At 46.4% G+C, this 27,507-nt stretch overlaps 1 protein-coding gene across 4 annotated transcripts in view; it reads left to right on the plus strand.

Moving 5' to 3' along the window:
- Window positions 1-27,507, plus strand: part of sun1b (Sad1 and UNC84 domain containing 1b) — a 47,881-nt gene that overhangs the window by 4,839 nt on the left and 15,535 nt on the right. For 2 of the 4 annotated variants that reach the window (XM_083649264.1, XM_083649266.1), the window contains exons 1-6: window positions 360-466; window positions 926-1,023; window positions 21,125-21,334; window positions 22,172-22,422; window positions 24,859-24,885; window positions 25,622-25,903. In XM_083649264.1, coding sequence (XP_083505390.1) covers window positions 455-466; window positions 926-1,023; window positions 21,125-21,334; window positions 22,172-22,422; window positions 24,859-24,885; window positions 25,622-25,903 — 880 coding nt within the window. In that variant the 5' untranslated portion in view covers window positions 360-454. Of the gene's footprint in view, window positions 1-359; window positions 467-925; window positions 1,024-21,124; window positions 21,335-22,171; window positions 22,423-24,858; window positions 24,886-25,621; window positions 25,904-27,507 lie in introns of those variants that run through there. The other 2 variants (XM_083649265.1, XM_083649267.1) reach the window with 2 other exon arrangements.

The raw sequence follows: 27,507 nt of genomic DNA on the forward strand, positions 1-27,507 counted from the left end.
AAATGTTATTTTTGTGATATACTAGAAGCAGGCGTCAGAGACAACTGGCACTCACCTGGTGCTATTACATCATGGTGCGACACCATATTTAGGCGCTGTGTTTCATAATAAAAGAGATTTGGACAACGTGTTCACTGTGAGAAGCTCAACCCTCTGGGACAGCCCAGCTGTTTCCCGCCCATTGCCCAAACTTAGCCCCACCCCTGGCTCTTCCTGCTTTCATTAGACTGCTGTGTTTTCTGTGCGTGTGTGTGGAGCTGCAGCGTACTCACTCAGTATTGGAATAGATGTCCTCCAGAGAGGACCGTCGTCATCGGCTCAGTCCCATCTCTACCAGCCAGTCTCGTCAGTTACCGTCTGTCTGCTGATCGGAGGAGGAGAGACGAGTCATTCATCACGGGCGTGCCGTCCTCCATAGCCCTCGTCCTTGTGAACAGCCCCAGCCAGAGGCAGGATGCAGGAAGAGGTCGGCCAAGTCTCGTCCTCCACGGGCAGAGCCACAGTCGTGTTGTTGTTGTTGTTGTTCTCCTGGGGAACGGGAACGTCCAGTAGCTCTCTAGCGACTGCCTGGGCTGGACTTTTTTGAAATGATTGTACACAGCAGCGTAGTAGTGTAACTGGTGCTGGTGGTGGTGGTTGTGTTTTCCTGGAGAGCAGCCCCGTGAATACAGTTGATTTGTGGAGAGGCAGGGAGTTTACACCAGTGTAGCATAGCATTGTATCTATTCAATCTTGTTTAAATGATAATGAGCTCACGGCAGAGCTCGAGCTTACTACTAGCGGAACTATTTTGACCGGATTATGAACGTCTAAACTCAGGAGACCGGCTGAACAAGGCAGTGCATGTATGAGTGTGAGTGTGTTTTTTTTTTGCTGGTTATCCCACTATCCTGGCCATGGCACTAAAGAGTCCTATCCCTTGCAGTCTAAACAGAGGAGAATGACCATGGATTTTTCCCAGCTGCACACATACACGCCGCCACAGTGTGCGCCAGAGAACACCGGCTACACCTACTCTCTCAGGTGAGACCTCCCGCTGTGCCGCCGCGCTGGCCCGTAGCATCAAAACCTTCAGGCCTCTGTCTGTCTGTGGCACTTCAGTCACACTTTCACTATCTGCTCCGACTCCACGCTGTTCGGCGAATTGACTTGGATTGAAATGAAAATGGTCCTTTTTAATCCATTTCAGGCCTTTGCTAGAGCATCGTATCTCTCTGCATGTTGGAAATGTCCTCGACCAGCAACTCATTCCATGTGTGAGAGCTAGCTTAGGCTAGTTTCCAGATGTTGGTTATGGTTATCATCAGTCTTCTCTCCTTGCACCACACAGTCAGCTATTGTCTTATTCTGCCTCAAAAGAGTCAGTGTGTTATAAAATGCAACGGGCTGTTGTCCGTTCACTCGTATTATTACAACAGTGTAGTAAGGATTCTGCTGAATTTGCCCAGCGGCTGTTTACATTAAGCTACTTGCATGCTTTTTCTCGCCCATGCTTTCTTTCTAGGTCTCTCTGATGACAAAAGTTGAAGCTTATCTAGGATTTTCCTTGAGGGTAATAATAAGCTTTTTCCCCTCAGTGCTTTGATCATGCAGGCTTAGCTATTAGCTTCCCACTTTAAAGCAGCTGGAAATTGGCTACAAGCCTAATTGCAGCTTGGAATGATTCAGTAACAGTAGGCTACCTTTTGTTGATACATTGTTATTGTTTTCTTCCTGAGGTCTCACTAATAATAAGTCCATGCCTGCACTGAAGAAAGACATCCTGTGGTTGTGGTTTTTGGTTTGGTTTGGTTTGGTTTATTTCGGATCAAGAATACATAAAAGCATTACAAATTTACATTAATACAGTAGTAAAAAAAAAAAAGTACACAATATGTAAATGGGAAAAGTAAAATGATCCAAGGATAGCCCAGTAAAGCAGCTTAAAGTTACAAACTAGAAGCCTGCTTATTTCCACTGGGGTTTTGATGAATCCGCCCCCACGATTCAGCCTGTTGGTGCGTGTGCACTGCACACGCGCTTGCATTATTGCAGGCCGGTGTCCAAACTTTTTTGAATGGGGGCCAGATTAGATCATGTGAAAATATCGGGGGGCCAGCTGCTTCTCGCATCGGGTTATACAAATAAAAAATAGAGAAATCACATACAATACAATTGTACTCTAAGGATTTTGTTTACTGTCTGAAAACATTAGTTCCACTTGGTGCGTGTCTACAAACTGTATGTCATCGTTAGGCGAATGGAAAAAATGCTTATTGAACTGGCTTGATTAACCAATACTGTGTGGACGGAGGGCCACATAATAGTATATTTTGAGAGACAAGACGAGGGCCACTTAAAATCGTTTTGCGGGCCGCGATTGGCCCCCGGGCCGGACTTTGGACATGCCTGCATTATTGCATAGTTAATGGGGAATAAGAGAGCTTTATACAGAGTAAAAACAAAGCATAGCCAAGCTGCTCCTGTCCATGCAATTCTGAGATTGTCGAACCAAGGTGCAGCGCTAATCTGTTTTCTCTTGCATATTGTCTTTGTTTGGTTCAAGGCAGGACAGTCCACGTTGCATATAGTTAGCTACCGTTGCTGTCAATCCTCTCCTATGGCCTGGCTATCTATTCTATGGCCTTTCTCTTCAGATGCTCATCCCAGCACATGAAGGTGTGGTTGGTTGTCTGCATGATGTGATGGAATGTTGTTGTGTTAATTGCGGCCGCTGATGCCTCTGGCTGAAACAGTGGAGAAAGGAATCTGGGTGTGTGTAGTGTAGCCCAAGCGGTGAAATATCACTTTTCCCCCTCGCTTTGCCCAGATTCTCACATTAGAGTACGGTCATTATGTAGCATGAAGCTTGTAATCATTAAGTGAGGGTATGAACGTGTCGTAAAGGGGGCGCAGGAGGCGTGTTTCAACAAACAGCCTGTCATTAGATTTACAAGCATGTCTTTGAGAAATGCACCTTGTGCTGAAAAGCGAGCAGAGTAACCGTGTCCTCAGGCGGAGTGTCTAGTCTTAGCTTGTGTGGTACACTTCTATTGTATTCTATATTTGATGCGTTAGCAGCTCCTGTAGGAGTGGCAATGAGTCACAGTGTGAATTTGCCTATTTGACCATGTTACATCGGTGATGGACAGTTAGCAGAGTAAAATAGAACATCGATTGATTTTTGCAGTACTGCAAACGTTCCAAAAATAGTAATATAAAAGTAAAACAGCACAACAGACGTATTTTCCATCATCTTGGTTCTGGGGCAACTTTCTAACACATAGTGCAATCCAGCAATGTGAAATGCACTGCAGCGTTGGTAAAGCGGTCTCTGGATCAGAACAAGATGAAAGTGAAACTGAAAAGCCCGTTTGACACATGAGTGGAACGACAGGTCGACTGAGAGGCTGGAACGAGCTAAGCGTGTTCCTCTGCATGCGGTCAGCTGAGAGACTATTAACGAGCCTCAGTCACTAGCGTGGCACTGATCCCAGGATTAGGCTAATAGTTTGTGCTTCTCGGCTAGCTGGTTGAGAGATCTGTGGCTTTTATTAGCCTGTTAACTACAGCTGAAAAGAAAGATCAATGATTATTGGCGCCCTTGAGAGAAATACCTTAGCTAACAAACAAAATGTCATGACTCATGACGTGTTTTTGTCTTGGTCTATTTTTTTTTTAAGTAAAATGGTGGGACAGCTTGAAAGTATTGCTGTTTCTTGTTCAAGAAGTTCAGAAATATCAGCCTATCAGAGGGTTGGGGTTGTGGAGGGGGCTGTGTGTGGCCTTCAATGAATGAGAGGACAGTGTGCAGAGACGGAGTCGGGTGACAGAGACCGTTGGTCCATCTGTTGTCAAAACTCAAATGACCAGAGACAGGTTTGTAGCATTGACTGGTCAAAGAGAGAGAGAGAGAGAGAGAGAGAGAGACCAACCAATCAATCACATTCCTTTTCCATTAGGGGTCGACCGATATCAGTTTTTCAGGGCCGATACCGATATCGATTATTGGTAATCAAAATGACCGATAGCCGATATTTGGAACCGATATACATTTGCAGTAAAAATAAAAATCTTGGTGTCAAAATTTTAAATAACACAACTCGTTGTGGAAATGCATTTTCCTCAGTTTATCTAACTGCAATATTAATTGAAAATATTCACATTAAAGTGTTGATCTGTGTGTGTGTGTGTGTGTGTGTGTGTGTGTCACAACCTATAACCTGTTCCCATTTCCATGTGTATGCTCACTCTAGTGGAGACTTGGGAACATCAACTGTGGAGACAAGGGTGTATTCACACCTCTAGGTCGTTTGGCTTTGGTTGGATTCAGGGGCTTAATTTATACAATTGTTGCATTTGTGCCTTGGTTCGTTTGTGTTCACACAGCCACAAATCAAACCGGTAAATACAGTAAGAAAGCAACACAACTGACTACAGTGTGTAGGCTCCAATAAAACAGGACAGGTTGCTGATATGGGATGGGATTCATGGCTTCTGTTCAGATATGAAAGACGACATGTTTCCAACCATATAAAGTTAGTCAGACTTTTCTAGTAGAACAATGTAGCCTACTATATCTTATACTGAAGTAGAACCATACTGTAACTGTAGTAGCCTAGGCTACATTACAGGTTCATTTGAACAAAACATTAATTAGAGCAGCTTATGGAATTTATAAATGTCCTTTGTAGCAGTGTAGAGACTAAATATCTGCAAATTACATCTCAAAGACAGGATGCTGTTGAGAAATATTTGAGGCTGTCTTCAATTCTGCTAAAACAGCATTGGAGAGTTTTATGCTGTTGGTATCCTATTTTATGGTTAAGTAGCCTATATTTGCATGCCTACTCATGGCTGCAGACAGTAGTGTCACGAGCAGAGCCGTGATCCCAGTCTCATCTCTCTCTCTCACACAGCTGCAGATGGTTAAGTGACGTTAACGAGCAGGCCACTTTGTGCAAGCCGTGTGCCGTGTGCTCTCTCTCTCTCTCTCTCTCTCTCTCTCTCTCCCTCTCTTTATCTATCTCTCCCTCTCTCTCTGCCTCGCGCAAATGCGGGACATCGTCTCAATTTGCGGGACGCGTGAAAAGTGTTGAAAATGCGGCGCAGTCCTGCACAAAGCGGGACAGATGGTCACTTATCACTGCAAGAAAGTGCATTCGGCGGATTTCAACTCACGCTTCTATCAAACCTACCATATCTCCACGCTTAATTTGCACTGCATGCCATGCAGCCAGGGAGCGCTTCATACGAATCATCTACTAATAAGAATGATAGATCAGACGATTGTGGTGTTTATGCAATGTCAGCCTAGATAACTATGATGTTTATTCACTTTATTGCAAGCTTGGCAGCCTGCTGCGGACTGCGGACTGTCAGTCAGTCCGCTGCGCTGCACAGACCCACACGGCACGCTGTTGAATGAAGGCACAAGGCAGCTCGGATTTCATCTGAGAAGCCCTCTGATAGGCTAATACTCACCAATCAGATAGCGCTGTGGGCAGGACATTTGCACAGCAGCAACACAGAGCAGCAACACAGAGAAACACACAGGCTGTTAGAGCTGCATTCTGAGCCAATAGCGCATTTTTTAATTAATTTATTATATCGGCAAACAGCCAATGAAAATGCCGATACAGATAATCGGCAAAATGCTGAATATCGGCCATAATAATCGGCCAAACCGATAATCGGTCGACCCCTATTTTCCATCCACACTGGAAGCTTTTTAGAGCACCATACCAGGGAGAACGTGCCCAGATGAAGGGAGAGACCATCTCAACTTAGACCACCAACTGTGCGTTAATTGCCAATCTAAGACCATTGTAACCAAGTGAATATCCATCAAGCAGTGAGGAAGAAGCTTTCGTTGGTATACTGTATATTGTATTGTATTATAATAAGCTAACACAGTCTTTACTTGTGTAATGGGAGGTTTCTGTGCTCTCTCACTTCCTCCCAGGTATTTTTACCTATTTATTTTTGGCATTTTCATGCTGCATTTTGACAGTTCGCGAGAGAGAGAGATAGGGAGGTATGAGAGAGAGAGAGAGAGAGAGAGAGATAGGGAGGTATGACAGAGAGAGAGAGAGAGAGAGAGAGAGAGAGATAGGAAGGTATGAGAGAGAGAGAGCGGGGAGGACTTGCAGCAAATGACTGCAGGCAGGATTCGAACCTGGGTCGCTGATCCCAGGCGCTCTTAGGCTGCTTTCTCACTGGGAACGATTGCTTTCGTTTCGTTCCGTTCCGCACCCGGGCAATACTACAATGCAATACTACAGATACAGCCATGACTACACATACGCCCATGGGGAAAAAGGTGGTGAGAGTTGCTTGTACTGTACATGGAAATGCATTCATTTGAATAGATGTGTAACCTCATATCTTTCTCTAGTATCCTGTAGTCGGTCTAACTGCTATATATAGACTGAGATTTGAGTCGTAACAAACACAGTCGAATACTCTCTCGAGGTGACCTGCTCTCGAGGTGACCTGCCCGCAGAGCTGCAGAAACTCTGTCAGATCCCGACAGAGTTTCTGCCAGCAAGCCAACACGGTGCTCTCTGTGCAGAGGGAAGGTAAACAGTTCATTTGCATACAACATTGTAATATTACAAAGCTGGTTGAACATCTGCAAAATCTTCCTCTAAAGGACCAGCAGGGGTCTAGAACAGGGATGGGCAACTTTGATGATAGAGAGGGCCACACACAAAATGTCCTTGCTACCAGAGGGCCAGATTGTGACCGTGCACTTCCACCTGTATAGCCTACTGTAACACCATCACTCCCAATTATAGCTACTAATCTGATGAAAAGGACTGGTAATCAAAGTTTATTACACCAACATTTATATTTTTCATATTCGAATTTAGTAATATTCCATTCAGATGACACCAGAAACTTTGCTCTAGCTTTAAAACAGCCCACTGCAGCAATTTGATGGGGTACATCACCCAAATATGTCATATATTAATCAGATTAGTACCGTAAATTCCGGACCATAAGGCGCACCGGTGTATAAGCCGCAGCAGCAAAATTGCCTGTTTGTTACATATATAAGCCGCACCGGACTATAAGCCGCGGGTGTTTTAATGTTTTTTTTTTTTTTTTTGTGTGTTTTAATGTTTAATGACCATATGTAAGGGTTCGTGCACAGAGGGGATTGTCGGGAAAGAGATGGCTGTTTGGGGAAGCTCCCATTTATTAACATTTCAACAAAATAAATATAAAAAATAAAACAATAATAATAATAATAAAACAATCCTCAAAAGGATAAGGTAAGGTGCTGTAAACAAAATAACTGTAAAACAATAATAAAACAATCCTCAAACGGATAAGGTGCTGTAAACAAAATAACTGTAAAACAATAATAAAACAATCCTCAAAAGGATAAGGTGCTGTAAACAAAATACGGTAACTGTAAAACAATAATAAAACAATCAGAACAACAATCAAACCAGAAAAGTCATTACGGTAATCCTTCAACAATCAAACCAGAAAAGTAATTACGGTAATCCTTGTCTTCATCTTTTAGGTGAAGGTGCAGCAAACGGCTGTAAACAGAGTCAAAGTCAAGTCACTAATCCTCGTCTTCCTCTTCTTCCTGCGTACTGAAACCACCAAAGTCCTCAACTTCAGTGTCGGAAACGAACAGGTTCAGGGTGGCTTCGTCAACCACTCTCCTCTCTCCTTCGTTGTCACTCTCAAAACCAACGAACTCCTCTTCGTCACTGTCGGTGTCGGAATCGAACAGCCTCTGAAGGCCCTCAGCTGTGGCGGCGTCATCATCACGCAGCAGTCCAGCCTTTCGGAACCCGTTGGTGATCGTGGATGTTTTCACACTCCTCCACGCTGTCAGGATCCACTGGCAAACTTGAGCGAAAGTTGCTTTTCGCATGCGACCAGTTTTGGTGAATGATTTATCGCCGCTCGTCATCCACGCCTCCCACTGAACGCGTAGTGCCACTTTGAACGCACGATTGACACTGATGTCAAGTGGCTGCAGATGCTTCGTTGTGCCCCCAGGAATCACAGCTGGAATTGAGTTTGTGCTCTTGATGGCTGCTTTCACGGAATCTGTTATATGAGCCCTCATGCTGTCGAGAACGAGCAAAGCTTTTTTTTGGCGAAAGAATCCTCCAGGGCGCTTGACGTAGCACTCAGCCAGCCACTCCTTCATGACACTCTCCATCATCCATCCTTTCTTGTTGACTCTGAGGCATATCCCGCTGGGAATTTTTTCTTTCGGCATCGTGATCCGCTTAAAAATCACCATTGGCGGCAGCTTTACTCCAGATGCAGAGCAGGCCAGAACACAAGTGAAATTCGTTCTCTCGTGCCCAGTGGTTCTCAACGTGATCGACGATTCACCTTTCTTGTTAACAGTCCGAGTGAGTGGCAGGTCGAACGTCAAAGGCACTTCATCCATATTTATGATCTGCTCCGGTTCGATGGAATATTCCTTGATCTTCCTTTGTGTGAATTCGCCGAAGTTTGTGATTTTCTCCTGGTAGTCGGGAGGGAGTTGTTGGCACACAGTAGTTCTCGCCCTGACGGACAGTCCCTTTCGTCTCATGAATCGGAAGCACCAAGATGGGCCACCTCTGAAATGTTCAATTTTCATTTCGGTGGCGACTGTTTTGGCCTTCAGTCGGATCTGCACGGTGGAAACACCTCGGCCGTCTGCTCTCTGGGTCAACACCCAATCTTCAAGGGAATCTTCAAGTTCGGGCCATCTGCTTTTATGACCTCTGAAGGACTTTTTGGTCTTTTTGCACTGAGACAGTTCCTCCTGCTGCCCCTTCCAACACCTCACCATTGACTCGTTGATGCCAAGGCTACGTGCTGCTGCTCGATTTCCGTCTTTTAATGCGAGATTGACTGCTTTCAACTTGAAAGCTGCGTCGTGTGAATTTCTGCGTTTCTTCCCCATGGTGAGTGCGAGAGAGTTACCGGTAGTGCACGACCCTTTGCTGCTACTGCTCCTCTTGTTGTGATTCCGGTCTGCTACTATAATGAACTTTGAACCGGTAGGAGTAACCGGTTGATTTCCGCCAAATGATGTCAAGTCAAGTCAAATTTTATTTATATAGCACCTTTCATACACAAAGGCAATTCAAGGTGCTTTACAAAAAAATAATCGAAAAAACAAGCAGCAAAGCAATGCACATAAAATGTGCTGATGAAGCTGTGTAACCTGTAAAATCCATCGATTTTGGAGGTCACCGAGTGGCCGTTTGCTTACCGTAATTACCATATGTAAGGGTTCATGCACAGAGGGGATTGTCGGGAAAGAGATGGCTGTTTGAGGAAGCTCCCATTTACCGTATTAACATTTCAACAAAACAACATAACACAACACCACCTTTGTTTTTTTTTACAGTGCACACAGTGTCCGCGGTGTGGTGAAAAGAGGGCAAGAGAGGAAATTAAAACAGAAGTGGATTTATAGTTAGAAAGAGTGCTAAAGAAGAGAGTTGTTTATTTTTTTTATTTATTTTTTTATGCTTACCGTAATTACCATATGTAAGGGTTCATGCACAGAGGGGATTGTCGGGAAAGAGATGGCTGTTTGAGGAAGCTCCCATTTACCGTATTAACATTTCAACAAAACAACATAACACAACACCACCTTTGTTTTTTTTTACAGTGCACACAGTGTCCGCGGTGTGGTGAAAAGAGGGCAAGAGAGGAAATTAAAACAGAAGTGGATTTATAGTTAGAAAGAGTGCTAAAGAAGAGAGATTTATTTTTTATTTATTTTTTTTCTGAAAAAATCCATAGATAAGCCGCACCGTTATATAAGCCGCAGGGCCAAAAAACGGGGGAAAAAGCCGCGGCTTATAGTCCGGAATTTACGGTAATGTTGCATGTACAATGTGCATCCTGGATATAGTTTGTTACAATAGCGTTAGCTCAAATGCTAACGTTAAACAGTATGTGGATGGACAATGCTAACGCCATTAGCGCCATGTTCTGGGTTGTACAGTAAAATAAAACCAGTGATTTTGTTGCCCACCCCTGGTCTAGCATTTACAGAAGCTGGTTTGTGACCAGAAGGCCCTCCGTTTGAAACCCTGGACCGGCTTGGAAGAACTGGACTGGAATTTTATATTAATCTTAGAAACACTGAGGGGGGGGGGGCATTTGTGATGAATAAAGGTTTATACTTTGCATCCTAGTAGGAAAGTGGTACAGTCACACTATCTAGTCCCGCCCCCTCTTTGAGCTGCACCACTAATATGACAGAGCCACTCTGACCCTGGTCTGACACAAAGCAGTGTGCAGCCCCTCCATATTTCATGACCCGTCAGTGGAAATGGGTCAAACCGGGCCCCTGGGTGTTTCCCCTCATAAGTGACTGAAGGCTGACAGTAAGCAGTTCTAGTGAGTAGAGACAGACAGAGGTAGAACAGCTGTTAGGTAAGAAATCAGACAGATACCAGTAATGGATGACTTAAAAGGGCTAGGCCAAGCCCCCAGGAATAGCGCTGGGCTGTGAAGCCATTTGAACATGGTGGCGAAGCTCTGTATTGCAAGTCACGTGACGCCATGCAGCCCAGAAAGGAAAATTCCCATCCACTTGCATGGGGACCCCGGCAGCTGTTAAACCCAGGGGAATTTTTTTCCGGGTGTCACTCAAAGTATAAAACGACTCTTTTAATTATCAAATCATTTTTTATGGGGCATTTTTTCTTCAGGAGCCACTAAGAGCTGTATACGGGTGTATTTTCTTCTTTTAATACATCCATGGGTGGGAGACGTCATGGAATACGTCATGGCACACATGCGCACTTCGCCTTGGGCCGCATGGTCAGGAAGTAAAACCAGGAAGAAAAACCCCCCATGATGACTTCATGCGCCAATGAGCAGCCTCCGTCCGAATGCATGGGTGGGCGTGGCTCGTCCCCTATCCACTTTTAATACATCCATGGGCTAGGCCTGCTCAAATACTGTTCAAATACAAACTGAGCCCAGGGGTCAAAATTAATAGCTTTTTGCAACCCTAAACCCAGCTAAGCCAGACATTTCACTCAACCCAATAGTTTTGCAATACTGCATTTGAATCGGAATCTATTCAATCTAACATAAATCCAAATGAAAGATTGAAAATGTTTTCCCAGTGTGAACTCAGTTGGTCCTGTCATGTTTGGGCATGAATGCCACGCTTTACAAGAACCCAAAGCAGGCTAGAGGTCTGTGTGGCGAGTGCCAGTGAGTTGGGTGCTAGTTGCTGCAGTCACAGTTGTTGTGACATCTGGTGTGTGAGTGTGTCTCGGGTCAGTTCATGCACTGGTCGAGCTCCAACATTTTTAAATGACAGCAGCTGGATGAGTGAGTGTGAGCCACTCTGTGCCATGAGGGCTAAAGTCACAGCAATGCAGACATTGTTGATACTGTTTCCCGCTTTCCAAGTTCCAACGGTAAACACTAAACACTAAACAGTGCCTTGGTGAATAGTGAATACCAAATTCAAACTGAACACATCTCCTTAGTTAGAGGTCACTAGGGCTGTCCTCGACTCAGGATTCTGCCAGTCGAATCGGATTCAACTGTCCAATACGAATATTCGACTATTCTATAAAAAAAATATATATATATATCTTCAGTGATTATTTCGACCACATTAACAGTCAATGCAACGGAGTGATGGGGACATATTTTTTGAGCATTTAAAAATCAATAGGAGACTGTATATGATCATGCAAGATTTGAATTGCTGACGTCGGCCTATTGGATAATGCACAATTTGTCTGAATAATGAGACAGGCAGGACACACATATTTCTTTTTTTAAATTAAGCTCTTATAGCCCATTTGTTTTTATTTCAATCATTAAAACAACATGTAGCCTAGATGGATAACAACTTAAACAGTTCTATAGCCTATTTCTCAAAAACGAATAGGCCTAAATAAATCTAAACAAGAATAAATTAACAAATGAAATTTAAGATTGGAATTTAGATGGGGGGGGGGGGGGGGAACGACTGCTCGACTTGAGGAATCTCCATCGACTCAGGGGTCTCTTGGCTGATGATTCAACTATTGGACTTTTAGAGGACGGCCCTAGAGGTCACAGTCAAATCGGACATGAGGCAATTGACTGGTTAAGCTGTGTTCACACCGAGATATTTATTTTTCGCTCTGTCGCTTGATTCAACCCTTTGGAGTCGCTCTGTTTAAATCGCTCATCAACAGGCACACGAATTGACGCACATGTGGGGGCTATAACGTTACGCAATGTCATGATGTTTGTCCACTACGAGCCCCCGTCGTTGTTTACAAGCTAAGCCTATCAGCGTGCTCCCCTTGCGAGCTCCATACCGGTAGTACAGACTTCACTTCATGTCAGCTGTCAGCCTGTCAATGCGGTTTGTTGCCACACAATAAACCAGCGGTTTGTTCCAAGCCAGTGTGATCCTTGACTCACTCTCACACGGCTGCCAATCAGCGTTGAACAGCGAGCGACTGATGCCAGCGTATTTTCACTCGAGTTGGGATATTTCATCTCGGGCGACGAGCGTATTTTCTCCCTATCGCTCTGTCTCTGCCGCTCGGACCCCCGCGATTTTTCTCCTGGGCGAATATACGCTCAATCGCTCGTTTGCATTGACTTTGTATGTAAACTCGATGCCAGCGAAAAACTTTAATAGGTCGGTGTGAACGCAGCTTAAGGCACATTTCAGAGGCATTTTTGTCTCTGTGCCAGCTCGCCTTGTGCTCTTGTGTCGTGTGACGCCATTTGTTCGTTGGAACTTGGAAGTAGCAAAAGCCCAGCCTCTGCTGCCTGCTGGTCACATTCTCTCTCTCGCTCTCAGGCTAGAGAGCTGTTTGGAGTAGTCTCCATGGCAACCATGGCAACATGAAACGCTCAACGTTTGGAGAGTGTACTGTAGGACACCACAGAGAGAGAGAAGAGAGAGAGGAGGGGAGAGAAGTGCTGTCTGTGGGAGGGAAAATGTCCTCAATCGCAACCACACAAGTGCCGATTTGTGCCCACCCAGAGATAGGCAGATGGAAACATGGGGGCTCTCTGCTGTGTCCCAGACTCCCAGGCCCTGGTCTTTGCTGTGTCCCAGACTCCCAGGCCCTGGTCTCTGCTGTGTCCCAGACTCCCAGGCCCTGGTCTCTGCTGTGTCCCAGACTCCCAGGCCCTGGCCTCTGGTAAATATAGGCCCCAGTTAGGAAACACAAAGGCGGGGCACACTATCTATCCGGATACTGTGTTCTGATTTGGGGTTGTCCCTGTGGACCACCAGAGGCTCTCCGGAGCTGATTTTCAGGAAAAATAAGTTTATAATTTCCGTAAACGCTGAGAGTGGTGGTGAAGCAGTGTTGTAAGGGAGGAGCTCTGAACAGCTTTTGGGAACACTGGTTCTACGCAGCAGTGCTCTATAGGCCAGGCCAGATCATCCCAAGTCTCTGAAGCTATGTTGGTTTTGATCAGTTAAGTAGATACAGTGCGTTTGCCTCAAATGTGTTTGGGGAGGACCACAATGGAAACAAGTCTTGGACTTTATTGTGCTTTAATTCCTCGACAATTTTAATATTGATGTGTATGGATTTGATCTGTTCACTGTGTTTTTAACAACTGTCTTAACCCATTGATACCTGATGCAGCATTTGCGTGTATATCCCTCATTTGTGTGTGTATCCCTTTAAGACCGCAAACCGCGTCATGCGGTTCGCGGTCTTAAAGGGATACACACACAAATGCTGCATCAGGTATCAATGGGTTAATAAATAAATACGGTACATTCATTCATTCATTCATTCATTCATTCAATTCACTCATTCATTCAGTTCTGCCCTAGTGGCAACATGCAGTAGTTACACCTAGCAAGTTATTTTTCAAAAGCTTTTGACTGACTGGCAGTTTTGCTCTGCCTGGCTGGGAGTTTCGTTGAGAGCAACACGCCCCTTCTTGTAAAAAGCATTTTGCCCTAGAGTGTCTGTGTCTGTGTGTGTCTCTGTGTGTGTGTGTGTGTGTGTGTGTGTGTGTGTGTGTGTGTGTGTATACGCGCGCGCAAGCTTGCGTTTGCTAGCACACTTTTCTAACCACACTTTTCTAACCACACTTGTGGTTTTGCAGCTGAGATTTACAGCACACGTGGTTTATATAATCTGTCTAAGCATGTGTGTGTGTGTGTGACTGTGTGTGTGTGTCCACCGCAGACAGTAGCCAAATGTTTTCCTCCCTGGGGTCGGGGCTACAGCAGTGTTTTCCTCCCTGGGGTCGGGGCTACAGCAGTGTCGGAGTGTTTACTGGTTTACTAATTGATCTGGTTGCAGTGCAGTAGCAGGTACTAGACCTGCATCTGTGAACAGAAAGGTGATCTTGTTCATCGTAACAGTTTAGCTCTCTGGGGCAGATGATGATAGCAGAAGAAATGAGTTGTTCCTTCCTTGTACTTGTTCTGGTTAGATTCGGTAAACATTTATTCAGTTTGAAAGATAAGTGGGTTCTTATGCAGTTAAGCTGCAAACCTCTTGTGGGAGCTCTTCTCTCTCGGGTAATGCATTGAGCTCAGGCAGCACCCATACCAAAATATTTGTTTAAATCAACACAACTTAATTTATAGCTGGTATTTATGTTACTTCTGGTTGCCTGCATTTTCTACACTGTGTGTGATCTCATTTCCAGCATACATTATGCAAAGCAGGTGTGCAGGTGGCAAGAGACCCTTTTGCACGGGGGGCCATTTTGTGTCTAAAAGGCAGGGTAAACACAGGTGCATGATTGGAAGTTGGAAACCCTCATTAAGGTCTTGCTTGCCTTGCACATGTGTTACTTCCTGCCTTTTAGACACAAAATGGGTGAATTGGGTGGGGAGTGAAACAGGTGAATAGGTGTCTCCATCCAGGAGCATAGCCTTGATGACACACCGACCCACAAGGTGAAAACAATAGCAGCTGTCACGGCTGGTAAATATATAGGCCTACTTGTTGAATGAATCTGTTGTAGTAAACTCATAACGGCGGTAGAGAATAGCCCGTAGTGGCTAAACCCCTACCTGCCTCTTTGTGTAAGAGCGTCCGCTAAATCACTCAAATCTCAATGTAAACGAGTACGAATTCCCATCTGATCGGATCTGATTCTCTCTCTGTGGGTGGTATGAGGTATAATTGGAGCTGACCTGGCAGTGCCCACTGCACCGAGTGTGGGAAGACTGGCTATGAAAGCTGCTGTTATGTAAGGAGAGATTCCAGGCATTGTCAAGGGTGGTGGACATTCACGTGTCTTTTTATTTCTCCATAAATCTCTGTGTTTTCTGTCTGTCTGTCTCCTCTGCACTGGCTCCCCTCACGCACAGAGTCCACCTATTTATACGGTTAGCGTGGGCTGTGGGGGCAGCCTGGGAGAGAGAGGCACACAGATCGATGGCACTCCAACTGAAATGGGTTTGCAAAGGAAGCGAGACATTGTTTACAGCCTCTAATTCATCGACATCGTTTTAGTTTGTTGCTCATGTGTGTTTGTTTGTTTGATAATTAACTAGCATTAAAAACCCGTGCAGTATAGTACGTCTCTGTGTGACCGGTGGAGTCTGCACAGTCATTGCGCAGCATCGCAAGTTCGGCCATTAACCGGCCCCTAATTACCTAATTAAAAAATGCGCCTCCGTTAGGTTGCCCGCAGGGTGGCTCTTAAAATGTGCACGTAAAACGGCGTAGCTGTGGCCAAACGCAACCTGCTCACTGCACACAGAGACTTATTATAGGATAATATGGAGGGCATGTTTGCCAACACACTCGAGAGATGAACGGTTTGATTTTGTATCATCCAGACAGCATTTTGGCTGCTGTTTTTTCCTTTCTAATTTTAATTTAGGGGTTAGTTGACGACTTGGCTCTCTCAGACAGCATCTTCGACATGTTTCTCAAGGTGAAAACTAAGTTTTGAGGTGCAGTAAGGGTCCCACACAAGGTCGACCGCCCTCTCAAAACACCCCAATCGAAAACTGAATTATTTCTCTAGGCCTATTTTACAATTATGAAATAATTTAGGTTACTACGATCATTAGGTCTACTTTTGATTTTGATAATTAGGCCTAGTACTTTCATCAATTTCAGCCAAATTATGGAAAATTCTGCGATATACCATGTTTTACAGTAGAGTCCATTTTTATTACCAAATTCCATGATTCCATCCGTTTTTTTTTTACATTTTCCGGAAATCATATATGGCCCTGATGGGTTACAACCACCAGGGTCTTGAAAAGTATTAAAAGTTGATACCAATCTATGGAAAATTAAGGCCCTTAAAAAGTATTAATCACCATTTGATGAGGTATTAAATTTTGTAGCTATCGTGCTGATTGTGTTAAACGGTCATATATCGTCTCATATCGATGGCAGACCTCTGAATTGAATCAAAATCGTATCGTGGATTCGTGGCACACTGTGTGATATCAGGAAATATCGTATTGTATTGTTGTCCAAAGAATCTATATAATATCGTATTGCGATGAAACTTGATTTACACCCCTATCGCTGAAGTGGCGTTGATGTCTTAAAATATATTGAAAAGGTCTTAAAAGTTATTGAATTCAACTTCAGGATTCTCACATACAGTATACCCTGATGAACATTCCTGCCTGGCTGTAGGCTTACAGACAGACAAGTCTCTTCCCGCTCGCAGGCACACCCTGCACTGCCCTGCCCCCATCTGGGCCTCCAGAACCTCTCAGGCACACCCTGCACTGCCCTGCCCCCATCTGGGCCTCCAGAACCTCTCAGGCACACCCTGCACTGCCCTGCCCCCATCTGGGCCTCCAGAACCTCTCAGGCACACCCTGCACTGCCCTGCCCCCATCTGGGCCTCCAGAACCTCAGGGTACACCCTGCACTGCCCTGCCCCCATCTGGGCCTCCAGAACCTCAGGGCACACCCTGCACTGCCCTGCCCCCATCTGGGCCTCCAGAACCTCAGGGCACACCCTGCACTGCCCTGCCCCCATCTGGGCCTCCAGAACCTCAGGGCAGCACTCTGCACTGCCCTGCCCCCATCTGGGCCTCCAGAACCTCAGGGTACACCCTGCACTGCCCTGCCCCCATCTGGGCCTCCAGAACCTCAGGGCACACCCTGCACTGCCCTGCCCCCATCTGGGCCTCCAGAACCTCAGGGCACACCCTGCACTGCCCTGCCCCCATCTGGGCCTCCAGAACCTCAGGGCAGCACTCTGCACTGCCCTGCCCCCATCTGGGCCTCCAGAACCTCAGGGTACACCCTGCACTGCCCTACCCCCATCTGGGCCTCCAGACCCTCAGGGCAGCACCCTGCACTGCCCTGCCCCCATCTGGGCCTCCAGAACCTCAGGGTACACCCTGCACTGCCCTGCCCCCATCTGGGCCTCCAGAACCTCTCAGGCACACCCTGCACTGCCCTGCCCCCATCTGGGCCTCCAGAACCTCTCAGGCACACCCTGCACTGCCCTGCCCCCATCTGGGCCTCCAGAACCTCAGGGCAGCACCGGGTCAGTGGCATTATAGAAGTGCATGTTGCATCATTGTGTGGTGTGTTCTGGTGCCTTCCTATCTTACTGATCTCCTGCACCATCATGCTCCAGCCAGAGCTCTGAGGTCATCTAACCAGATGCTCCTGGATGTTCCCAGATCTAGGCTCAAAAACAGAGGTGACCGAGCCTTTGTGGTGGCTACCCCCCAAACTTTGGAACAGCCTATCCATATAAGGACTCTGCAGACCCCCAACATTTTTAAGTCACTGCTGAAGATCACCCATCTCTGTTCTCAATAGCATTCAATTCGGGTTGAGCTTGTCACCCTTGACCTTGCTTTTATTGGGCCTATTATGTGTATTGTTCTTTTTATTCCTATTTTTACCAACTGCATGTGTCTATTATTTGATACAGTATATGTGATTGGCTGTTCAGCATTTTGTGTGTCCATATCGGCCAGCCCGTAGTGCTGCACATGTACAGTATACTGCTGTGGAAGAGGACGAGTGCCTTGGCTCAGTGTGTAGACTAGAGCCTAACTGCCATGTTCCCTGCAGGTGTGTGTCTGTCTGTCTGCCTGTCTGTCTGTCTGTCTGTCTGTCTGTCTGTCTGTCTGTCTGCCTGTCTGCACGTGCCACAGCAGCTGTTAGCTTTGGCAATATGAAATTAGTCTATATAAGTGCACACATTAGCTGTAGCCTGGATACACTGGATTGACTGCTTTTAAAAGTTTTGAGCTCATTGGCTGACTGTGAGACCCAGTCAGTGTGGAAAAAAAATTCTCCAAAGTTTAAACTTGGCATTCAAGACTCTGCAGTCTGCACCACCCCCCCGACTATTTGAATTTCAAATAGGAGTCAGAGCAGCCACATGCAGCAAAGTGCATACCGGAGAGGGTAAAGCTGTGCTGACATCCTGCACACCTATGCTAAGGTACACAGTCTTATCTCACTCATGTGCTGCTGACTCACACCTTGCCCTCCAGCCAGGGTCCCCATGCGCTCTGCTACAGGGAGTCTGCCAGAGCTGTGCTGCAGTCAGTAGCACTGTGTGTGTGTGTGTGTGTGTGTGTGTGTGTGTGTGTGTGTGTGTGTGTGTGTGTGTGTGTGTGTGTGTGTGTGTGTGTGTGTGTGTGTGTGTGTGTGTGTGTGTGTGTGTGTGTGTGTGTGTGTGTGTGTGTGTGTGTGTGTGTGTGTGTGTGTGTGCGCGCGTGTGTCTGGCTAAATCTGCTCCCTTCTCTGCCTAGCTGCCTGTCACTGCACAGTCCTTTGTCCTGCTGCTGGTGTGACAATGACAATCATTACTCAGGATTTATTTTAGGCAATTTTATACAGGAACCTGACGAATCTTGCCAACTGCTCTGGCGATGTCAGGCTAGGCAATAGACAGTAGACAGACAGAGAGACGTCAGGAGAGGGTTGTGTTGATTGGGTAGTACAGCAAAGATGACATGCTGTACTTCTTTTACTGCATCTTACTGTACTTTGCTTTTAACAGGTGCTATTAATAACGTCTCTGGACGGGCATTGCAAATTAGCCTTGGGCTATAAATGCTATGATATACTGGACATCGGATGTTTTGGTAAACGTTATAATGTACGACGTGCATCTGTCCCTACACAAATAAATAACAATGAAATGAGATACTAGTGTTGGAGAATAAGGAACGCACATGTTGCACGTGAACAGGGCTCAAGTGTGGACGTAGGGCTGCACAATTAATCACAATTCTATTGAAATCGCAATATGGCAAAGTAGTGCAATATCAAAATCGCAGGAGATGGCATTTTTTGATAAAGATAACATACCTGAACTGAAGCATAAATTACCGGCCAATATGGGACATTTTACGTTATTGTTTATTATTCCGACAATGACATTGTAACCGATAAATAGAGCCGATAATATGAAGCCAACTTTGCTTTGTTTGCACACCACCCTGGTGGTGTGTTTGAGAGGCAGCAGGTGAAGAAGAAGCAGGTAGGAGGCAGAGCCCTGGTGGTGTGTTTGAGAGGCAGCAGGTGAAGAAGAAGCAGGTAGGAGGCAGAGCGAGGAGTAAAGCACATAATTGGCTCTTGGTGGGAGGGTGTAATCCCAGGGTTCAGGGCCAGAGAGCAACATTGACAGCACACATGCAAACACAGAGGGCAGGTCACATATATATATTATATATTGTGTGTGTATATATATATATATATATATATATATATATATTTTTTTTTTTCTTCTTTTTTCTTGGGTTATATATATATATGTATGAGAGGAATTTCTGTTATAGCACGTGCACCATTGTACTCTCTGCAAGACTTTGCCTTGAGACGCTCTATGTCGTGCAAGGGACGTTACGCTGTTCCTTTAAAACAAACAACTTTTGTTTGTACAAGATGGCCCCTCCCTCTCGAGTATCTGCAGCAGGAAGTTGATTTTCCGTCCTCCACTGGGTGATAAGGTGTTCTGCCCCTCCTCCTCCTCCTCCTCCTCCTCCTCCTCCTCCTCCTCCCGGCTTGTCTGTGGAGTTAGCCTGCATGAGCCATTTGAGCCAAACTCGCAAGAGAAACTACAGGTCATTTCACTTCAGCTCATCATCATATTTGATCATACAAGAGCAGTGTTTGTACTGGTAAGCAGCACAATATCATCTTTACTGAAGCCATTGATTTGATTCTGTCTCCAAAAATGAGATAAGATAAGATCAGAAAAATAGGCAATATCTAATTAATGTCACTTATCACTTGTTGTAGCATAGTGTGTCTGTTTTAGGCTATCCACTTAGCAAGAGGGCACAACTCAGAGAGGCTGTTTCGAGTGCTTCCAGGGGATTTTCGCCGTTGCTGGTCTGTTTGCTGTGAGTTTGGGTTGGAATGTCGGCGTTGGCTCAGAGTGCTTACCCTGCCAGGGGGTGTGGCCCGGTGACTCACCCTGCCAGGGGGTGTGGCCCGGTGACTCACTGTTACCAAACGCACGTCAGACTCAATATTTACAGCCTTCATGCTGTGTCTCCACTTTGTGCTGCCTCAGGATTATAGTGGAATAGCTTGGCATTCTGAATCTGTATACAACGCATGCTGCTTATCTGCTTCCCCTTTCCAAATTTGGCTTGTCTCTCATCCACACAGTCCCCATTCTTCTTCTTGGGTTCCCCCCCCCCCCCCCTCCCCTCCATCCCCAGCGCTTTATGAAATGAGTCACTTCCTGTCACGCCCGCTGGCAGTCGCATATTACATCTCTGTGTGGTTTCTAACAGGACTGCATGTCCCTGTGTTTTTGCTGTTTTTCTTTCATAAAAGATAGTTTATCCGAAGACGTTGATTTGTTGAGACAACCCACAACAGGTCGGGGGAAAGTACAGGATATCCTCGGTCGGCATTGATTTGTCGAGGTTGGTTTGGAAGTCATTGTGGTCTCTGCTCAGATCCTGTTGTCTATTTGAGTTTGTTTATCTCCAGATTGATTTGCCTGCCAGCCGAGACGTGAACCCTCTCAACCCGCCCTGAGATTCTGTCATCTCGCTCTTTCTCTCTCCTCCCCTCCTCCTCCCTCAATCTCTCTCTTTCTCTCTCCTCCCCTCCTCCCTCAATCTCTCACTTTCTTCTCGTTTCTAATGTCTCATATCACTACTCACTGCTGTCTCCCTCTCCCTCCCTCCCTCCCTCCCTCCCTCCCTCCCTCTGTTCTTCTCTCTCAGCTCCAGCTACTCCACAGCAGCCCTAGAGTTTGAGAAGGAGCACCGGATCGCTCCCGTGTTCGACTCTCCCAGGATGTCGCGGCGGAGCCTGCGTCTGCAGACCGGCGGCGGCGGTTACTATGGCAACGAGAGCCTGGCCGACTCCTCCCAGGGCCACAGCAGCAGCAGCAGCAGCAGCAGCAGCTACGCCAGCATCAGGAGAGAGGCACGGTAAGACTGCAGGCTTTTCCCTCCGCCTCGCAGTGGGCCTTTAGGGGGTGGCTAGGCTACGCACGACCCATCCCGTCCCGTCGTGCTTACTAACGTCGTGCGTACGTCCGACTTTTGGGTTTGTGTAGTCAGGTTTATCTGAATAATGTCAGTCGTTGTCAGAAATGATGGAGCAATGTGTCTTCACGGCCACCCGAGTTTCACGCATAACGCCATTTAAATTGTACAAATGTGAGACTTTAACTTTGAAAATCTCTAAATTGAAAGAGTAAAAATGCTTGATTTTGAGTTATTGTGTAGTCAGGGCTATCCTAAAACACAAATATATCATGTGTCATTGTCAGAACCTATGGAGCAGCAGTGTGTTTTTACAGCACCCCACGTTTTAGAAAGGAAGCTATTTGAAGAAATTCTCTAAAATGATACAGTGCTTGTTTTTTTTAGTTAGTATGTAGTCAGGGTTGTCCTGGACTCAAATATATCAGTCATTGTCAGGATATATTTATTTATTTTTTGCCTTGGGCCTTTGGGGGTGGCTAAAACTTCTTTGGAGGGTGCCAAACATCCATTCCTCTATGCAAAAACCCTGGACTGGCAACAGGCACACAAATTCACACAGAGTGGACACAATGCACTCGCATAGCGGAGAGTTTTTATTTTATTTTGATGTATGCGTCTGTGAGGCTGATCATCTGCTTATATGTCTGCCTGCTTGACCATGTGTCTATGTTTCTGTCAGCTGGTCAATATCTACATGTCTCTCCTACATGCATCCACACACACAAGAAAACAGAACCTCTCACACCTCCATGTGCTCCCCTCTCTCTGCTCTGATAGGACGGTGCGTAGCAGAAAGCAGCAGTCCATTTCCAGCTCGCAGTCCTTGTCACTGAGCCAAGCGGCCACGCCGAAGAAAACCTTGTCCTTCTCGGCCGCTAACACCCCTATCTGCAGCAGCAGCAGCATTCAGGAAGGCAGCTGCGACACAGACGCCTCCCTGCTTACCTCCATCCTGGACCAGTCCAGCCTGAGGCAACGCACCGTCACCAGCACCACCAGCACCACCACCTCTGTGGATGGACACTGGGGTCAGTTAGTACCTGAACAAATGAAAATGCTGCCACAAATTACTTTTTTCTCTCTCCAAAGACTGAGGTCAATAAACCAACAATGCATTACTTGCATCAACAGTTTTGAGGTTAAAATGGACACGTTCTAATTTAAGTTCTGTATAATAACAATAATAATAATAACAATATTAATAATAATAATACATTCAATTTATATACTGCTTTTCTACGTACTCAAAGTCGCTTTACACACACAGTAAAATAATTTAATAGGTACAAAAATAGAAAAATAAAACATAAGTGATTTAAAACTGGAGGAGTCATGAGATGGTGGCTAGAATGTTTGGCCGGTGAAAGTGAGTTTAGAGAGGTGGGTCTTGATTAGTTGTCTATCTGTTAACAAGGGGGAGGGGGAGGCGGTTGATAGTGTGTAATCAGTCTCCTGAGACCTCCGCTAATTGATGGATGGTAGCGTGTACTGGATCACACAGGGAGCGTGTAGTGGATCACACAGGGAGCATGTAGTGGATCACACAGGGAGCGTGTAGTGGATCACACAGGGAGCATGTACTGGATCACACAGGGAGCATGTAGTGGATCACACAGAGAGCGTGTAGTGGATCACACAGAGAGCGTGTACTGGATCACACAGGGAGCGTGTAGTGGATCACACAGGGAGCGTGTACTAGATCACACAGGGAGCGTGTAGTGGATCACACAGGGAGCGTGTAGTGGATCACACAGGGAGCGTGTAGTGGATCACACAGGGAGTGTGTAGTGGATCACACAGGGAGCGTGTAGTGGATCACACAGGGAGCATGTAGTGGATCACACAGGGAGCATGTAGTGGATCACACAGGGAGTGTGTAGTGGATCACACAGGGAGCGTGTACTGGATCACACAGGGAGCATGTAGTGGATCACACAGGGAGTGTGTAGTGGATCACACAGGGAGCGTGTAGTGGATCACACAGGGAGCATGTAGTGGATCACACAGGGAGCATGTAGTGGATCACACAGGGAGTGTGTAGTGGATCACACAGGGAGCGTGTACTGGATCACACAGGGAGTGTGTAGTGGATCACACAGGGAGCGTGTACTGGATCACACAGGGAGCGTGTAGTGGATCACACAGGGAGCATGTAGTGGATCACACAGGGAGCGTGTAGTGGATCACACAGGGAGCATGTAGTGGATCACACAGGGAGCGTGTAGTGGATCACACAGGGAGCGTGTAGTGGATCACACAGGGAGTGTGTACTGGATCACACAGGGAGCATGTAGTGGATCACACAGGGAGCATGTAGTGGATCACACAGGGAGTGTGTAGTGGATCACACAGGGAGCATGTAGTGGATCACACAGGGAGTGTGTAGTGGATCACACAGGGAGCATGTAGTGGATCACACAGGGAGCATGTAGTGGATCACACAGGGAGTGTGTAGTGGATCACACAGGGAGCATGTAGTGGATCACACAGGGAGCGTGTAGTGGATCACACAGGGAGTGTGTAGTGGATCACACAGGGAGCATGTAGTGGATCACACAGGGAGTGTGTAGTGGATCACACAGGGAGTGTGTAGTGGATCACACAGGGAGTGTGTAGTGGATCACACAGGGAGTGTGTAGTGGATCACACAGGGAGCATGTAGTGGATCACACAGGGAGTGTGTAGTGGATCACACAGGGAGCATGTAGTGGATCACACAGGGAGCGTGTAGTGGATCACACAGGGAGTGTGTAGTGGATCACACAGGGAGCATGTAGTGGATCACACAGGGAGCATGTAGTGGATCACACAGGGAGTGTGTAGTGGATCACACAGGGAGCGTGTACTGGATCACACAGGGAGCATGTAGTGGATCACACAGGGAGTGTGTAGTGGATCACACAGGGAGCATGTAGTGGATCACACAGGGAGCATGTAGTGGATCACACAGGGAGTGTGTAGTGGATCACACAGGGAGCGTGTAGTGGATCACACAGGGAGTGTGTACTGGATCACACAGGGAGTGTGTAGTGGATCACACAGGGAGCATGTAGTGGATCACACAGGGAGCATGTAGTGGATCACACAGGGAGCGTGTAGTGGATCACACAGGGAGCGTGTAGTGGATCACACAGGGAGCATGTAGTGGATCACACAGGGAGCGTGTAGTGGATCACACAGGGAGCGTGTAGTGGATCACACAGGGAGCATGTAGTGGATCACACAGGGAGTGTGTACTGGATCACACAGGGAGCGTGTAGTGGATCACACAGGGAGCATGTAGTGGATCACACAGGGAGCGTGTAGTGGATCACACAGGGAGCGTGTAGTGGATCACACAGGGAGCATGTAGTGGATCACACAGGGAGTGTGTACTGGATCACACAGGGAGTGTGTACTGGATCACACAGGGAGCGTGTAGTGGTGTACTGGATCACACTGACAGATGCTTTCTTTCTTCCCAGGGTCGGCTCAGAATGCTCAGCTTGCAGGTTAGTAATGATCATCTTTCTAAGAAGTAACCTCTCCTATGAGATGCTAAGTAGGACGCAGCCCCTCAATAACACCTCTGCTCTGTGTGTTTGTCACTTCTGGCAGTCTGTGGCTGCAGACTCAGTCTGTGCCTGCAGACTCTGTTGGTATTGACATTGGAAGTGCGAGCATGTATATATGTACTGATGCTCCATGCCAGGGGTTCCCAACCTTTTTTGCACCACGGACCAGTTTAATGTCGACAATCCTGGCGATCATCATGAACTGATGATCGCCAGTGCATGTGAGAATTGGTTCAATTGTTGGGTCTAAAATCAAGGGCCTGGTCTTCTACCTGCTCTATTTGTAAAGCGCCTTGAGATAACTCTTGTTATGATTTGGCGATATATAAATATCAAATTGATTGATGACGATATGAAAACATTGCAACTCACCATCACCAGTATCAGTGTGTGTCGTGGTGGTAGCCCTCTAGCCCTGGGCTTGTTTCCCCGCAGCAAGACGGTCCCGCTGAGGACGAGTGATGATGGGAGAGATCTGATGTTGGAAACGGAAGCAATGTCTTCAGTGCTTTAGTGGCTATCTCAGGATATGATATGTTATATCAAACATAGTTTTCAGCCCATGCAAGTGCAAGTCGTATTTCACCTGAAAAACTTCAAAAGTTCCAGCATACTTTATTCTGTCTGCTTGCCAGCTAATGACTGTGACTTTTGTTTGTGCGTGCTCCCACAGGGAGGAGTGCCAGCATTCACCACAGTTCGTCGGGGGTCAACGGAGATGTCAGCGGCAGCTCTAGTGTCTCGAAGTCCCACGCCACGCGTGTCAATGGCTACACGTGTCACAACTGCTCTGTGCACTCTCAGAGGACGGACGGCCTCACCACACGCTGTTCATCCTCATCTTCATCATCTCAGGCTGCCGCAGCCTCCGCCGATGCCCTCGCCTCCTCCTCCTCTTCCTCATTATCAGCCACCAGCATATACTCACGAGACAGGAGTCGGAGGAACAAGACAGGTGAGATGTTTCCTCAAGTCATCCTGTGCTAGCCCGACTAGGACTCAAACATCATATCTGAAAGGCAGACATGTCATTTTGTTCATCTACCGATTTGCTATTGTGTGTTTTCTCCCCTTCTGGAGCCATTTCTTAAGTGTGGCCAAACAAACAGAACTCCCTGCCTCAGACTAAGTCCTGAACAAGGCAAACCTAACAGAAGCCCCCTGCCTCAGACTAAGTCCTGAACAAGGCAAACCAAACAGAAGCCTCCTGCCTCAGACTAAGTCCTGAACAAGGCAAATCAAACAGAAGCCCCCTGCCTCAGACTAAGTCCTGAACAAGGCAAACCTAACGGAAGCCCCCTGCCTCAGACTAAGTCCTGAACAAGGCAAACCAAACAGAAGCCTCCTGCCTCAGACTAGGGATGGGCATTTCTAGCAAAAACACTATTCGAAATTCGCTGGCCAAATTCGAATTTAATTCGAATTTCGAAAATAAATAAAAAAATGTAAAAAAAAATTTTTTTTTTTTTTTTTTACATTTTTAATTTTTTTTACATTGACATTTTCGAAAATAAAAAACAGTTTTGACAATCATGAGTGGTTGTGGTTCATTAAATATTTAGTAGGCTCAGGTCTGAGTGCCAAAGGGGTGCCAAAGTCACCCCCTCTCCCTCTTCATGGGATTTCATCCGCCATTCATTTTTCCATAAACCTTGCTTAAAATGCTTATAGCGATTTGACTATACCGGTACTTAGAATCAGGGGAGACAATGCAACATTTCACTCAAAAAAAAAAAAAAAAAATTTTTTTTTTTTTTTTTTTTTTTTTTTGAATTTCGAATTTCAATAATAAAAGTCGACCTTGATAATAACAACGATTATTCGAAAATTCGAAATTCGATGCCCATCCCTACCTCAGACTAAGTCCTGAACAAGGCAAACCTAACGGAAGCCCCCTGCCTCAGACTAAGTCCTGAACAAGGCAAACCTAACAGAAGCCCCATGCCTCAGACTAAGTCCTGAACAAGGCAAACCAAACAGAAGCCCCCTGCCTCAGACTAAGTCCTGAACAAGGCAAACCAAACAGAAGCCCCCTGCCTCAGACTAAGTCCTGAACAAGGCAAACCAAACAGAAGCCTCCTGCCTCAGACTAAGTCCTGAACAAGGCAAACCTAACAGAAGCCCCCTGCCTCAGACTAAGTCCTGAACAAGGCAAACCAAACAGAAGCCCCCTGCCTCAGACTAAGTCCTGAACAAGGCAAACCTAACAGAAGCCCCCTGCATCAGACTAAGTCCTGAACAAGGCAAACCAAACAGAAGCCCCCTGCCTCAGACTAAGTCCTGAACAAGGCAAACCAAACAGAACCCCCCTGCCTCAGACTAAGTCCTGAACAAGGCAAACCAAACAGAAGCCTCCTGCCTCAGACTAAGTCCTGAACAAGGCAAACCTAACAGAAGCCCCCTGCCTCAGAGACTAAGTCCTGAACAAGGCAAACCAAACAGAAGCCCCCTGCCTCAGACTAAGTCCTGAACAAGGCAAACCTAACGGAAGCCCCCTGCCTCAGACTAAGTCCTGAACAAGGCAAACCAAACAGAAGCCTCCTGCCTCAGACTAAGTCC

This window comes from Poromitra crassiceps (assembly GCF_964638095.1).
Source record: "Poromitra crassiceps genome assembly, chromosome: 13".
In the NCBI taxonomy this organism is placed as follows: domain Eukaryota; kingdom Metazoa; phylum Chordata; class Actinopteri; order Beryciformes; family Melamphaidae; genus Poromitra; species Poromitra crassiceps.